Source organism: Psammomys obesus, unplaced genomic scaffold (genome assembly GCF_907164565.1).
Source record: "Psammomys obesus unplaced genomic scaffold, mPsaObe1.curated_primary_1811, whole genome shotgun sequence".
Lineage (NCBI taxonomy): Eukaryota > Metazoa > Chordata > Mammalia > Rodentia > Muridae > Psammomys > Psammomys obesus.
The window spans coordinates 9,431,284-9,444,223 of NW_026596166.1; the positions used below are offsets into that span (position 1 = coordinate 9,431,284).

The 12,940-nt window shown below is 45.7% G+C and overlaps 2 protein-coding genes across 2 annotated transcripts in view; both read right to left on the reverse strand.

Annotated features, from left to right (window-relative positions):
• Positions 1-59: 59 nt before the first annotated feature.
• Tomm20l (translocase of outer mitochondrial membrane 20 like) lies at positions 60-10,208 on the reverse strand. The gene is made up of 5 exons (XM_055595491.1): positions 10,046-10,208; positions 9,892-9,935; positions 4,385-4,463; positions 1,024-1,166; positions 60-113 (listed from the first exon to the last, which is right to left on the reverse strand). Exons 1-5 carry the CDS (start codon positions 10,179-10,181, stop codon positions 60-62), a joined length of 456 nt encoding a protein of 151 aa, XP_055451466.1. The 5' UTR covers positions 10,182-10,208.
• Positions 10,209-11,476: 1,268 nt separating this feature from the next.
• The window catches only part of Arid4a (AT-rich interaction domain 4A), a 75,525-nt gene continuing 74,061 nt past the window's right edge, over positions 11,477-12,940 (reverse strand). Inside the window, exon 26 of the mRNA XM_055595329.1 lies at positions 11,477-11,751. The gene's annotated coding sequence lies outside the window, so the exon portion shown is untranslated. The remainder of the gene's footprint in view (positions 11,752-12,940) is intronic.

Below are 12,940 nucleotides of genomic sequence, written 5' to 3' on the forward strand. Positions count from 1 at the left end.
TTGTTTTTACTATACAGAACACAGTATTGTGACTGGGTTGTGGCTGCGCTGAGATGTGTTCAGTCAGGATCATCCTTCCAGTGCTTCTGTTCATGTATGTCTGCCTCAAATTGCTGGTAAATACACAAAACAGTTACTTGCTAATCATCTCAAGGCACAAGGAAGCATTTCTTTCTCTCTCTACTGTCAGATTAGACATTGCATACCCTTATCCTAGCTATGTTTTCATAACCCTGGAGGGGACATTCCTGCCGAGGCTAGATTGGAAATGTTTTTCACTGTCATGTCAGGAGAGTCTTGTACTTTGCTTAAAATTCAGAGTCCAGGCTAGTGAGGGCTCAGCAGCTAAAGTCACTTGGTACCAGCCGACAGCCTGAGCTCCATCTGCAGCAAGCATGTGATGGAGGGAGAGAACAGACTTAACCCAAGTTGCCCTCTCTCCTCTACACTTACGCCATGGTGCCTGTGCGAGACACACGTGTGCATACGCACACACATACACCGCCAACATCAATGGTTTGCGTGTAAACAGCAGCACACAACTAATGTGACCAGTATAAAATGAACCAGAGTTAAATTTGTATCTTATGGCTAACAAATTAGGACACAAATTCAAGCATTCTCAGGAAATTCTAGCTGATAGGTATACCTACTTTGTTTTGTTTTATTTTTTAACCAAGCTGGTAAAAGAAACAGCTTACAAATGGACTTTATTTAATAGTTACCAATCTAAAGTCACATTATACAACAGCACTGGTATGCTTAAATTAACAAAGCCATTTCTGTGTTTCTTGCCACCCTGCTTCAAAATTGAAATGTTAAAACAGTCACAAAGCCCACTATTCACAGCAGCAGAACTCGGAAAATAGGCTGGGCTTACCTGAAGGAAAGACTAGAACCAGAAATAAATACTACTTAAGAACTTTAGAGGGTCTACATGCAGAGTCAGTGTTTCTCTGTAATCAAGTCCCCCATTGCTATTTACTGTATATGTTTCAGAAGGACAATTAAATACATGCTCACCTGGCAAATAAGGGGAATTTTGTACAATAGCATCTCAAATACCTCAGGAGGGAGTGTTTGTTTGAAATGCGCCAGAAGCTCCTTCGGTTGCCCACACATTAAAAGGGCATTGGTGAGATGTTCAACCCCCATTCTACTTTCCCCTGAAACAGATTGGTACATTTTAGGCAAAGGAAAAATAGTTACCGTTTTAATAATCATGAGTGTGTATGTACACTTGAGTGCAATGCCTCCAGAGGCAGAAAAAAGGAAGTCTGATTATGTGGAACTTGAGTTTGGGATGTATGTGTGTTCTGGGGTAGGGCCTCTATGTAGTCCTGGCTTGCTATTAGACCAGGCTGGCCTCAAACTCCTAAGCGATCCTCCCACTTCCACCTCTTGAATGCTGGGATTAAAGATATATACCACCACACCAGCCTTTTGGAAAGGGAGTTACAGATGGTCATGAGCTGCCTGATGGGAATGCTGCAGATAAAACTGGAGCCTCCGACAGGCTAGTGCCCTGGCACGCAAGAACAGTAGGCCTTCTCACTGCTGAGCCATCTCTCCGGACCTTAGGCCAAAGTTTAATACACTTTAGAGTGTATACCTTTAAATACAAATTACCAAGAAAGCAGCAAACGTTAAAGTTAAATGTATATGGCAGCAATGGTGGTGGCATTCACCATTAATTCTAGTACTTGGGAGGCAGACTCAGGTGGATCTGTATAAGTTCAAGGACAGCCTGGTCTACAGAGCGAATTCAGGACAGCCAGGGCTACACAGAGAAACCCTGTCTCCAAAAACAAAAAGAAAAAAGAAAGAAAAAAAAAAAAAAAAAAAAACCCTGGCCTGTCTCCAAAAACAAAGTTCAATGCATATCAAACTAATGACTATACAAATCCCATGATGAGTCAAGAGCGCAAGTATGAAGGAAAAGACCGGGTTTTGTGTGAAGCTGCAGTGTGAATAATTAGAGAAGTTACACGAGTTTACTCGTGTTTTAGATTTGCACATTGCACACATGTTCTGTATTTGGGTCATTCAGGATGGCTATCTATTTTTACTAATATGAGGTAGACTGTCCATGTTTGATTTGTAAACTATGAGAGACGAAACATCTGGTGTGTTCGTATTTAAAATGCATTTATTTGTTGTGTGTGGGTGTTTTAGCTGCATGTGTATCTGTGCGTTATATGCATGCATGGTGCCAACAGAAGCCAGAAAAAGGGCATTGAGTTCCCCTGGACTGGAGTTTAATAAATGTTGGAGCCAGTATACATACGGGTGCTAGGGAGGGAACCCAGGTCCCCTGGAAGAGCAGCCCGTGCGCCTACCACGGAGCCATCTCTCCAGCCTCATTCGGTGGAGTGTTTTGAGACAAGGTCACACCATGTAGCATTGACTGGTCTGAAAATCGCTTTGTCAGGCTGGCCTCAAACTCCTGCCACTTCACATCTTCAATCAAAGGTAAAGCTGAAAGGTTTCGCCCATTTTAGTCTCCCCACGTCCAGGAAGTGTCTAGAGTGTTCTGTCTCACCCCCATGTCGGGATCAGAAATTGAACTCGAGGTCTATCATTGAGCTGCACTGCAGGCACAGCTAACCATTAACCCCAACTTTCTGAGCCCCTAGCTTATACAGTTTGAGGAATCCTGTTTAGGAAAAACCCATAAAATTATGAATAAAAAATTTCTCTGGTACCTGAAAAAAGTGGAGATATTTAACGTGACTTCCACTAGTTTATGTAGGGTTGCTCCTGTATCACCATGCCAGTTCTGACTTCATCAATAGAGCTTAATCTTAGTTCATTAAAAACGACTCAGCCAGGCCTGGTGGTACATGCATGTAATCCCAGCACTTGGGGAGGCAGAGGCAGGCAGATTTCTGAGTTCGAGGCCAGCCTGCTCTGCAAAGAGTCCAGGACACCTAAGGCTATACAAAGAATGCCTTGTCTCAAAAAAAAAAAAAAATTTAAAAAATGACTATCTGAAAGCAAAAATCAAAATTGAGTAAACTTTAAATTATTATGGTTAATGTATAATTATTTAATTATTCATTAATTATACATACAATAAGTATAATAATAACTAAATATTTTTTTCAGGTAGAAAATAGGCATTGTGGAACTAGAGAAGTAGCTCAGCCACCCCAGAGGACCTGGGTTCAATTCCCAGCTACCACATGGTGGCTCACAATCCTCTATTCCTCGAGCTCCAGGAGATGTCATCTGGTCTTTGAGGCCAGACTTAATGCAGGCAAAACAGTTAAGTGAATTAAAAAGAAATGTTTGCTGATATGATATTTATAAGTTCCTACTTACAAAACTTGGGGAAAATACATCTTATTTATTGAATATAAAATTAATCTCCAACAATATCAGTCATCCCTTATCCAATCATAGCACCTACTATCATTCTAACCATGTTATGAGGTGCTTTGAGAATTAAGTGGAAGTTATGACACAGCACAGTTGTGGTCATAAAACCTAAGGTCCCTCTTGGCCCCACACTAAATTAAACAGTATAATGGCCATTTGTAATTATTTTTGTCACTGAAAGTTCAGAATATTCAATCTCCCTCTCTCCCTCTCCTGCAGCTCACAAGTGGATCAGGCTAGTCTTGAACTCAACCTCTTGCCTCTGCCTCCCAAATGCTGGGCTTAAAGGCATGCACCACTCTATCTGGCAGGAAATTTTTTTATAATGCATTTTAGATAACTTTTGGAGACACTCTGTAACCCAGCCTACCCTGAAATTCCCAGAGCTCTCACCTCAGCTTTCTGAATTTTGAGATTACAAGTATGTTCTACCGTACCCAGGTTAAAAGTTGTTTCTTAAACCAGGCACAGTGACACATGCCTGTGATCCCAGCACTCGGGGAGGCAGAGGCAGGCAGACCTTTGTGTGTTTGAGACAGCCTTGTCTACATTGTGAGTCCAGGAGAGCCAGGGCTACACAGAGAAACAAACAAACAAAAAAAAATTTTTTGCTAATGTAGGAATTTCATTTTCTAGAATTTTTAACTTAAACTTTTGATATTCGTCTTTGTTCCCTATTTCCCTACTTCTAAGATTCAGCACAGCAGTGCTAACTAACATGGGGGATGCGGACAGTAGCGCCAAGTCAAGCTTCTGAGACAGCTTCCTGTACTGCAGTGAGCCAGTAACCACATCTAGCTAATTTACCTGATTTCAAATGTTAGTCAGTGTTTGCTTTTTATTTTCTCTTACTGTGTAATGGTCCAAGCTAGCCTCAAAGTCAGTCCTCCTGCTTCTGCCTCCCAAGTACTGGGTTTAGAAGTATATCACACCATGCCTTGCTAATCAAAGAGTTTTTGAAGAAAAATTATTAAAAACATATAACAAAATGTTTTAGTCTTACCTCTACCTAAACAAAGTTTTCCCATCTGCACCTCTTGCAAAAAAAATTCTTGTAGTTTGTCCTTTGGTAGATCCCATGACTAAAGGAATTTATAAAAATATGTAACAATGAGTGATTAATGTAAGGTATATACTTATTGTCATAATTAATTTTTTATTTTAAAGTACCTCTTAACAAATAAATACATACATACATTTAATAAGAAGTATCTCTTAGGCCAGGCTGGTGGAACATATTTGTATTCTCAGCACTTGGGAGGCGAAGGCAGGTGGGCAGAATGACTATTGAGAACATTCCACACCGGCCAAGACTACAAAATGAAGCCCTAGCTCAAAGATAAACTGATCTCTAAACCCAGTGGGTGACAGGTGACAAAAAAATAACATGGCATCAGTTAGGAGAGCTCTTTTAGCAGTGCCACCTTTTAACAGCAGGACTTGGTATTGATGTAGTGACAGTAGCTTTGTCTGTTGAAGGCTCATTTTCTTGCCTGTGGTAACAGCAGTGCCTGTTAATTTAGCAGCAGTGATTTTTCTGGTCTGTGGGGTCATTTTGTCATTTGCCTGTAATTCCTAGTCAAGCTAACAAAAGCTTTTGTACTCACACACTCTCAAGGTACATTGTTGGGTGGGGTGGGGTGGCGGACTGCTTAGAACACTTGGTTTTGCTGCAGCCTGTTTCAGGAAGGCAGCCAACATCATCAAGGATACTGTGCCTAGGAGCTGGTCTTTCGTACAAGCCTGAAAAGGGGCTGCCTGTGGTCAGTTAAAATGGGGAAAATTTGTGATGACAGGTTTTACTGGGCATGTGTTGAATGAGCACTAGCCAGGGCAGAGATCTAGAAACAACTGGAGGGAGCGAGGAGACCCGTGAGCCTAGCTCCCACCCGTAGTCTAGAGAAGGATTGGCAGCAGGTCTTGCACCAAGTCTAATGTCTTGCCAGCTCCAGATAAGAAGCGTTACTTGAAGCTGGATCAATGGTGCACATCTGTAATCCTAGAACTCTGGGAGGCAGAGACAGGTGGATCTCTGAGTTCAAGGCCAGCCTGGGAGGAAAAAAAAAACAAAAACAAAAAAAACATTACTTTTGGGTGGAGAATCAAGGATGGTTCCTCAGAAAAGAACACCTGAGATATGAAGATCAATAACCTTTGATGAACAATACAAATAAACAATACAAACTCTAGTGCTCAGGCTCCATCCAGACCTACAAAATAAATGTGGGGTCGGGGCTTAGAAGTCAGTATTTCCAGCAAGCTCTTAGGTGCTACTTGGGCCCACCACAGTCTTTAGACTCACTGTCTGATGGCTTGATCCATCTAAAGTGGTTTTTGTTTACTCTGTTATGTTTGTTCTGCATGTTTTGTGTTTTATGTGTGTGAGTTCAAGTGTGCAAGTGTGTCCATGCAGGTAGAAGCCAGAGGAACAACCTTGGGTGTCATTCCTTAGGAGGCCATCCACCTTGATTGGCGTTTTGCTTGCCTGGATGTCTCTATGAGGGTATCGATCCCCTGGAATGGGAGTTACAGGAGATAACTGCCACATGGGTGCTGAGACTTGAACCTGGCTCCATTTGGAAGAGCGGCCAGTGATCTTAGCCACTGAGACCTCTCTCCAGCACCCCACCCTGCTTTTTGAGACAGAGATCCACCTGTCTCCAACTCCCCAAGTACTGGGATTTCAGACACACCCCACCACAACCAGTTCTGTTCTTGGTTTTTTGTTAGTGTGGGTCCTAGGGATCAAACTCGGGTCCTCACCCTTGCTCAGTGAACACTGGACAAATGAGCTGTCTCCCAGCCCTGTTAGGACAGATTTTGCTGGGCAACTCAAGCTAGCCTTGAACTCACAATACTCCTGCCTAAGATCCCTAAATGTCCTGGGTTGCAGGTCCCACCACAACATGGCTTGGCTTCTGCAGTTTTTTGTTTCTTGTGGCCCTAGGTAGGCCTGCCGAGCACAGGTGGGGAAACTAGGTCCTAGTGTGAGGAGAAAGGAATCAGCAGCAGAGATGAGGAGAGGGTATTTGCTTTGGTTTATTCGTCTACAAGATGACAACGTTGTATTAAGAACTTGGTGGAAAAGGACTGGGCAGGCAGCTCAGCTGTGAAGAACCCCTGCCATTCTTTGAGAGGGCTGGAGTTCAGGTCCCAGCACCCACAGTGGGATCCGACACCCTCTTCTGGCCTCCAGGATCACTGGTGCTTACCCGGCATGCATACATTCATACACACAGGCATAAATCAATCTTTGGCTGCGCAGTGGTGGCACACACCTTTAGTTCCAGCACTGGGGAGGCAGAGGCAAGGGGATCTCTGCGTTCCAGGTCAGCCAGGGCTACACAGAGAAACCCTGTCTCGAAATCCGAACAAAGATTTAGGTGGAAAAACCATCTGAAAAGCCCTGCATCTACCATACCTAAAGTCATTTGGGTTTTCCTCATGTCTAAGCCAGACTTGCTTTTCTGCGTTATCACAACTATTCTTGAAAATAAGTCAGCACCACAATAGTTTCTCTATCCAAGATGACACCAAACTGGCACTCAGCTGTCTCTTTTACGATAGCATGCCTTAGATACTGCGGTTTCCCATGTGTGCCTCCACACAAGCTGTTTCTCTGTGCTTGCCACAGTGTTCAGCAGTTGCTACAAATACAAATGTGCCAGACACTATTGTAGATACAGAGTCAATGGAGAGCAAAATGCAGACAAGCTTATGAGGAGCCTCGTCTAATAAATAGGAAACATTAATCAAACATTCACACACACATAACTGTGCCAGGGCAACAATTGTGGATGCAGAGGAAGAAGGACAGGACCTGCACCAGACTCTGTCCAAGTCAGCTGGTTAAGGATGGCATCTGTGCACACATGTCCGGCTCCCTCAACACTCCCTGTCTGCTTCCTGAACTGTGTCAATGAATAGTCCTTTATTTTTTTTCCCTTTGCTCAGTCCTCCAACCAGTCAGCATGAACTACTCATTTTATTTGTTTGCTTGCTTGTTTATTTATTTATTTGATTTTTCAAACGGGGTTTCTCTTTGTAGCCGTGGCTGTCCTAGAGCTTGCTCTGTAGACCAGGCTGGCCTTGAACTCAGAGATCCACCTGCCTCTGCCTCCCGAGTCTTGGGCTTAAAGGTGTTTGATTTTTATTGCTGCTCCTATATGTTGCTGCAATAGCTACTCTCTTTTCTAATCCTAGCACACCTATGCTTAAGAGTTTTGTTTCTTTTATTTGTTTCCCTTTTATTCTTTAAAAAAAAATTGTTCCTGCTCACAAATCATCAGTGATTTCCTATTAAGTCTGGATCCCTTAACCTGGCCTTTGGACCAAGCCTCCTCTGATTCTGCCTTGCTTAGCTCAACCTTATCAGACACTGTTCTTCCCAGCAATTCCTTTGGCGGTCTGACTTACTGACCAGACCTGGCACACCCCCTATTTTAAACCCCGGTCATGTGCAACACCTCCAGCCCTGGAGGCTTCCCTGATCCTGTGCCCCAAATTCAGTATCATTCCTGACTCAGATCAATGACAGCCCCAGAGCCTTACGTAGAAAAATCGCATTTTCCAAAACCAGTCATGGCAATATTTCCTGTGTAAACATGTTTCCAGAACCTCGTCTCTCTGTTAGGAGCCGGAGTGTGTTTCCTCTCTGCTTGAAATGGAGTGGAGCACAGCGAGGAGAGGTGCTTCCCGGCACGTTCTCCCGGCACGTTCTCCCGGCTCTGCACGCTCCTACACGCTGCTGCTCTCTGCCGTGTCCAGAGAATGCACAGCATCTAGACCTGTCCGCTTACCCCCTGGGAGCCCAAACCAGCGTTCGGTAAGGAGCCACAGACTTGCATGACAAGGTCACATGCAGGCGCACGCCAACAGTTCCAACCTACGTGAGCGCTCAGCATCAACAGGCCAACGGGAGGGAATGTGTTTTCAGATAACTGACTCAACCGACTCACTCCAGGGCTGAAGCGAGCCTCGCTGAAGCTGAATAGAGCAAAACTGTTCTTCTCCACCCATACCTGCTCAGACTGCAGATTCGGAAGCCGAGTATTATTTTAAAGACACCGAGCTTAACCGAACAATGCTAAACCAAACAATAAGTAAATAGCCGCTGAATAGCCGCTGTACTAATTCCACATTGAAAGGGTTCTGTCTTTCCCCAGGCTCCTGTTACATTTGTTGGCTTTGTCCACTGCCTTGCTTTGGGGTTGTTCTTACTCCCCTGTGACCGTTGATCTCAGCTAAACCTTCCCTTCCCGCATATAGGACATGAAATAGGCACAGGCTAAAGATGGAAGGGTGGGAATTCTCTCACACTTTTGAGTTCATGAAAGCTGGGCCTATAGCCAAGATGGCCAAATTCTCTTTAAAAATAACTAATGGGGAGGGGGCTGGAGAGATGGCTCAGTGGTTAAGATCACTGGCTGCTCTTCTTGGAGGACCAAGGATCCACTACCAAGGTATCTACATGGTAGTTCACAGCCTTCTTCTTCTTTTTTTTTTTTTTTTTTGTTTGTTTTTTTGTTTGTTTGTTTTTCAAGGCTGGCTGTCCTGGACTCAAGATCCGCCAGCCTCTGCTGAGTGATCACAGGCATGCATATGCCACTGGGCTGGCTTGTCCGCAGCCTTCTTAACTCCAGTTCCAAGGGCTCAGGTGCCCTCTTCTGACCCCCACAGGCACCAGGCATGGCCAGAGTGTATAGACATATATGGCAGGAAAAACATCCATACACATTAGAAGAAAAGACAGTTTTAAAACGTCCAATCAGGACAGTGGCAGCTCAGCAGGAAAGAAGCCCTTTCCACCAAACCTGAGTTAGATACCTGGGACCCAGAGGCAGAGAGAATGGACCCTCTTAAAACTGTCTTCAGACCTTTGCATGTGGGCCATCCTCACCCTCTGTCTGAAAAATAATAATAATAATAATAAAAACTCAACCAGTCAGTCATACTCTATGTTGGCTGGCCTGGGGACCTAGGTATCCTACATCCTACGGAGATCGATGGGAATGTTCAAGTTGCCCTTCTTTTTTCACAGATGTCTTTCTCTTTTCATTTGTGTTTCCTTTGGCCCAGGCTAACCTTGAACTCTCCTGTCTCATCCACCCACGTGCTGAACCTGCACACGTGTATATCAAGAACTGTTCACACTTAAAACAAAAACTTATTTTTTTCTGTGCTTGGGTGCTTTGCCAGCACGTATGTCTGCCACCATGCCCATGCCTGGTGCCTTCTAGACGACAAAAAGGGGGCGACAGATCCCCAGGGACTGGAGTTAGAGATGGCTGTGAGCTACCATGTGGGTGCTGAGTCCTCAGGAAGAGCAGCCAGTCCTCTTAGCCAATGAGCTATCCCTCCAGTCCTCCATACTGCATGCTTATCAGACCCACTTTTTGGTTCTTTTTTTTTCCCCCCTTTCCCTTTGTAATACAAATTTAAAACTTTGTAAAGCAGGTGCCTCTTCCCCTTGGGCTTCCAGAAGGCTCATTCGGGTCTGCTGCACTTCACCTGCCTGGCTGGCGCTTCGGCCTTGCGCTGTGCAGCTCTTCTCTCTGCAAACATAGGCACGAGCTGGCTAAGAGCGCCGGGCGGCATGGGGCGCCGGCCTGGGAACCCGCCCGGGCTCAGCCGCCCTCCCTCAGGCTCGCCCACTGGCACTCACTGTCCCGCAGGCAGCGCCGGAATGCGGGGTCTCTTCGCCGTCTCCTGTCCAGGTAGACACAGCACCCGAGCAGGACGAAGACTCCACCCAACGCCAGGACCGCCAAGAGGGCAACGCCTGGGCGGACGCTGGGCATCAGGCTGCCCAGCGAGCGTTGGGCGCGGGCTGGCCACGTGTGAGCAAATCCCGAACGCAAGACAGCAGGACCTGGAATTCTGAGCTTTCTCCACACAGAGCCTTCCCGGAGGTCGGCCAGGGAATGCAGCAGGCTTCTGGGTCACCTGGGTTTCCCTTGCTCCTCAGTTGGCGCCAGGTCGACTGGGCCTACCCAGGTGATCTCAGCCTATCCCTGATCAGAACTAGCCAGCATGCTTTTCTGGGTCCCAGGTGCACTCGAAATCCAAACACGTTTTTGTTTTAATCCCATCCACCATAACTCAGGAGAGAGAAAATAGTAATTAGTCTAGGAGGAGACAAGCAAACAGAATTGTTATTTGGCTGGTGCTTTTCTTTCTATGCTTGCTTTATTCAGCAAACACAACAACAACAAAAAAGACAGATTTTTGTCCCAAAGACCATAACCCAGACAAAGACATTACAAAACTAAATTTTGCTTGTTTTGTTTTTCAGAGACAGGGTTTCTTTGCAGCCTTGGCTGTCCTGGAACTCGCTCTGTAGACCAGGCTGGCCTAGCCTCTGCCTCCTGAATGCATGCTCCACAACACCCAGCTTAAATTTGGGTTATTTTTCTCCCCATTTCGTTATATTTGTTAATTTTTTAATGAATTTTATATGTATGGGTGTTTTGTCTGCGTATATGTGTGACTTGTGCGTGCCCACTGCCTGCAGAGGTCAGAAGACGGTGTAAGGTCCCCCGGAATCGGAGTTACTGACAATTGTGAGCTACCACGTTGGTGCTGGTAAACCCTGGTCAACAAAAGCAACCGGAGTGCTCCAAACCACCGGGCCAGCTCTTCCAGGCTCCTGTTTTAATTTTCAACAGTGTCCACGTAGCTCATGGAGGTGGCGTGAAACTCTCCACACTCTTGCCTCGTGTTCTGGAGTATTTAAGTAATTTTTGTTGTGGGTTATTCAGCTGTTATTCACTAATTTGCCACTTAACTAGCATTATCGTCATCACAGTGAGGCAATCCTAACTGCTCCGAATGGCAGTGGGCTTGAGAAGCAGGCCTCCCCCTCGGTCTAAGCGAATGTTACCTCCTGCTGTCCTGAGTAGTGCCCGTTCTTCCTATGATAACGTAAGTCTTCTCCTTGGAAAGTTAATTATGAAAACCTGGCTGTAAAGACGGGACGACACTATGGCCTATTGTTACTGGTAATCTGTTTTCCCAGGAAGACAACACACACATCTCCTCACCTCAGGTGGGAATCCCACGACTGGCCGAAGTCCAGATACCACCCAAATCCAACTCGGTGAACCAGGGAGTTTTAATGGCGTTACTTACAGGAGCATGGATGAGGGATACTTAAAGGGGCAGAGACGACTCCAAGATAGCTGCATCACCGGGGCCCACCTCATCATGGGGACAGCTCACTGGGGCTGAGAACCTGGAGCATACCGCACAGCCTGCAGGCAGCTCTGCAGGCCGGAGAGTGTCCTTTCCAGGTGACTCAGTCGGTCGGAACTTCATTCAGGCAGCTGGTCTGGTTCTCGGAGTGTTCTTTGCAGCTCGGCTTTCTTCCGTCTGAGGGGGATACAGTGGGAGTTTGGGTTTCTTTAAAAACCTGAGTTATGTAAACACGTTTTTGTTGTAATCCCAGGCATGGGATAGTTGGGCTGATTGTCCACAGCAGCGGACTGTTTGCCTCGTGGGGACTCTGAGGGGGGTGTGATCTCTGCCAGCTGTAGATAGTTTTGAAAGATCCCCGGAGGGTATCTTCTGTCAGAGAGACCCCCTCCCAAGGATCAACGAGGCCATTCGGATGCAAACAGCAAGAGGCTTTTATTTTGATTCACGAGTACTCGGGCAGCAAGGTCACTCGAGAGGACCTTGCGCGCCTGCTTGGGGAAAAACTGGGGTTTTTATAGGGTTTTAGAGCAGAAGCACTGGTACAGAAACGAGAGGGCATGGTTACAGGGGGCTGATTGGTACGTTTACACGAGACCACAATTTGCGTCAAAGTTTGGCAGGGGCACCAAGATTCCAGGAACTGGGTGGTCAAGGGGGGTAGGATGACCCCTTGACGTGGCCCGCCACCTGTTATTTTGTTTTTCCCTATCTTAGCTGAAACAGTCTCACAGATATCTATGAGAGTGATTAACACAAACTGTTTTTAGTATGACTGGGGCAGCCTGACCACAGATATCCCAAGTGGGTGACACAGCTAGGATTTCTCAGTAATTTTCCAGTTTCTCATCTGGCCTTCAGAGTTTTACAAAACAGTGGTGTCTCACAAAATGGCATTAGCTATGTTTAACTTAGTGTGAGGCTGGGGTCTTTCAGTTTAATTCGTGGGACCCTGAGGTGGAATGAAGGCCAGAGCCCAAAACGGGCTGGGTGCTCAAAGGAAGAAGGCTGCTGTGCCCCGCCCCGCCCCGCCCCTTGCTGCTTCCCTCTGCCCCCTACAGCCCCCCCCCTGCCCCCACTGCCCTGCTGCTCCTGGTTGCTGTTGAGGCAGCTTGATGAGAAGTTGGAGATATCTTGACTACAAAGATTACACTTGAAAATGTGTCTCTAAACAGCAAGAAGTGGTCTAAAGAGATACATGCTATCCCTTTCCCCTCTAACCTTTCTCTCCTACCTAGTGTTGGGGGTTTGGAAGGGATTAGGATGGGTAGGGTTGGAAGGAAGGTAGAGGTATAAGGTAGATAAGAAGTATGCCTACTTTATTATTATTATTATTATTATTATTATTATTATTATTATTATTATT

Coding starts and splice junctions, on each gene's coding strand:
- Tomm20l (XM_055595491.1), bottom strand. CDS start 10,181: ATGCCCAGCGTCCGCCCAGGCGTTGCCCTCTTGGCGGTCCTGGCGTTG. Junction 9,936..10,045: donor CCGGCGCTGCCTGCGGGACA/GTGAGTGCCAGT, acceptor CTATGTTTGCAG/AGAGAAGAGCTGCACAGCGC. Junction 114..1,023: donor AAATTCCCCTTATTTGCCAG/GTGAGCATGTAT, acceptor TGTATTTACCAG/CAATTTGAGGCAGACATACA.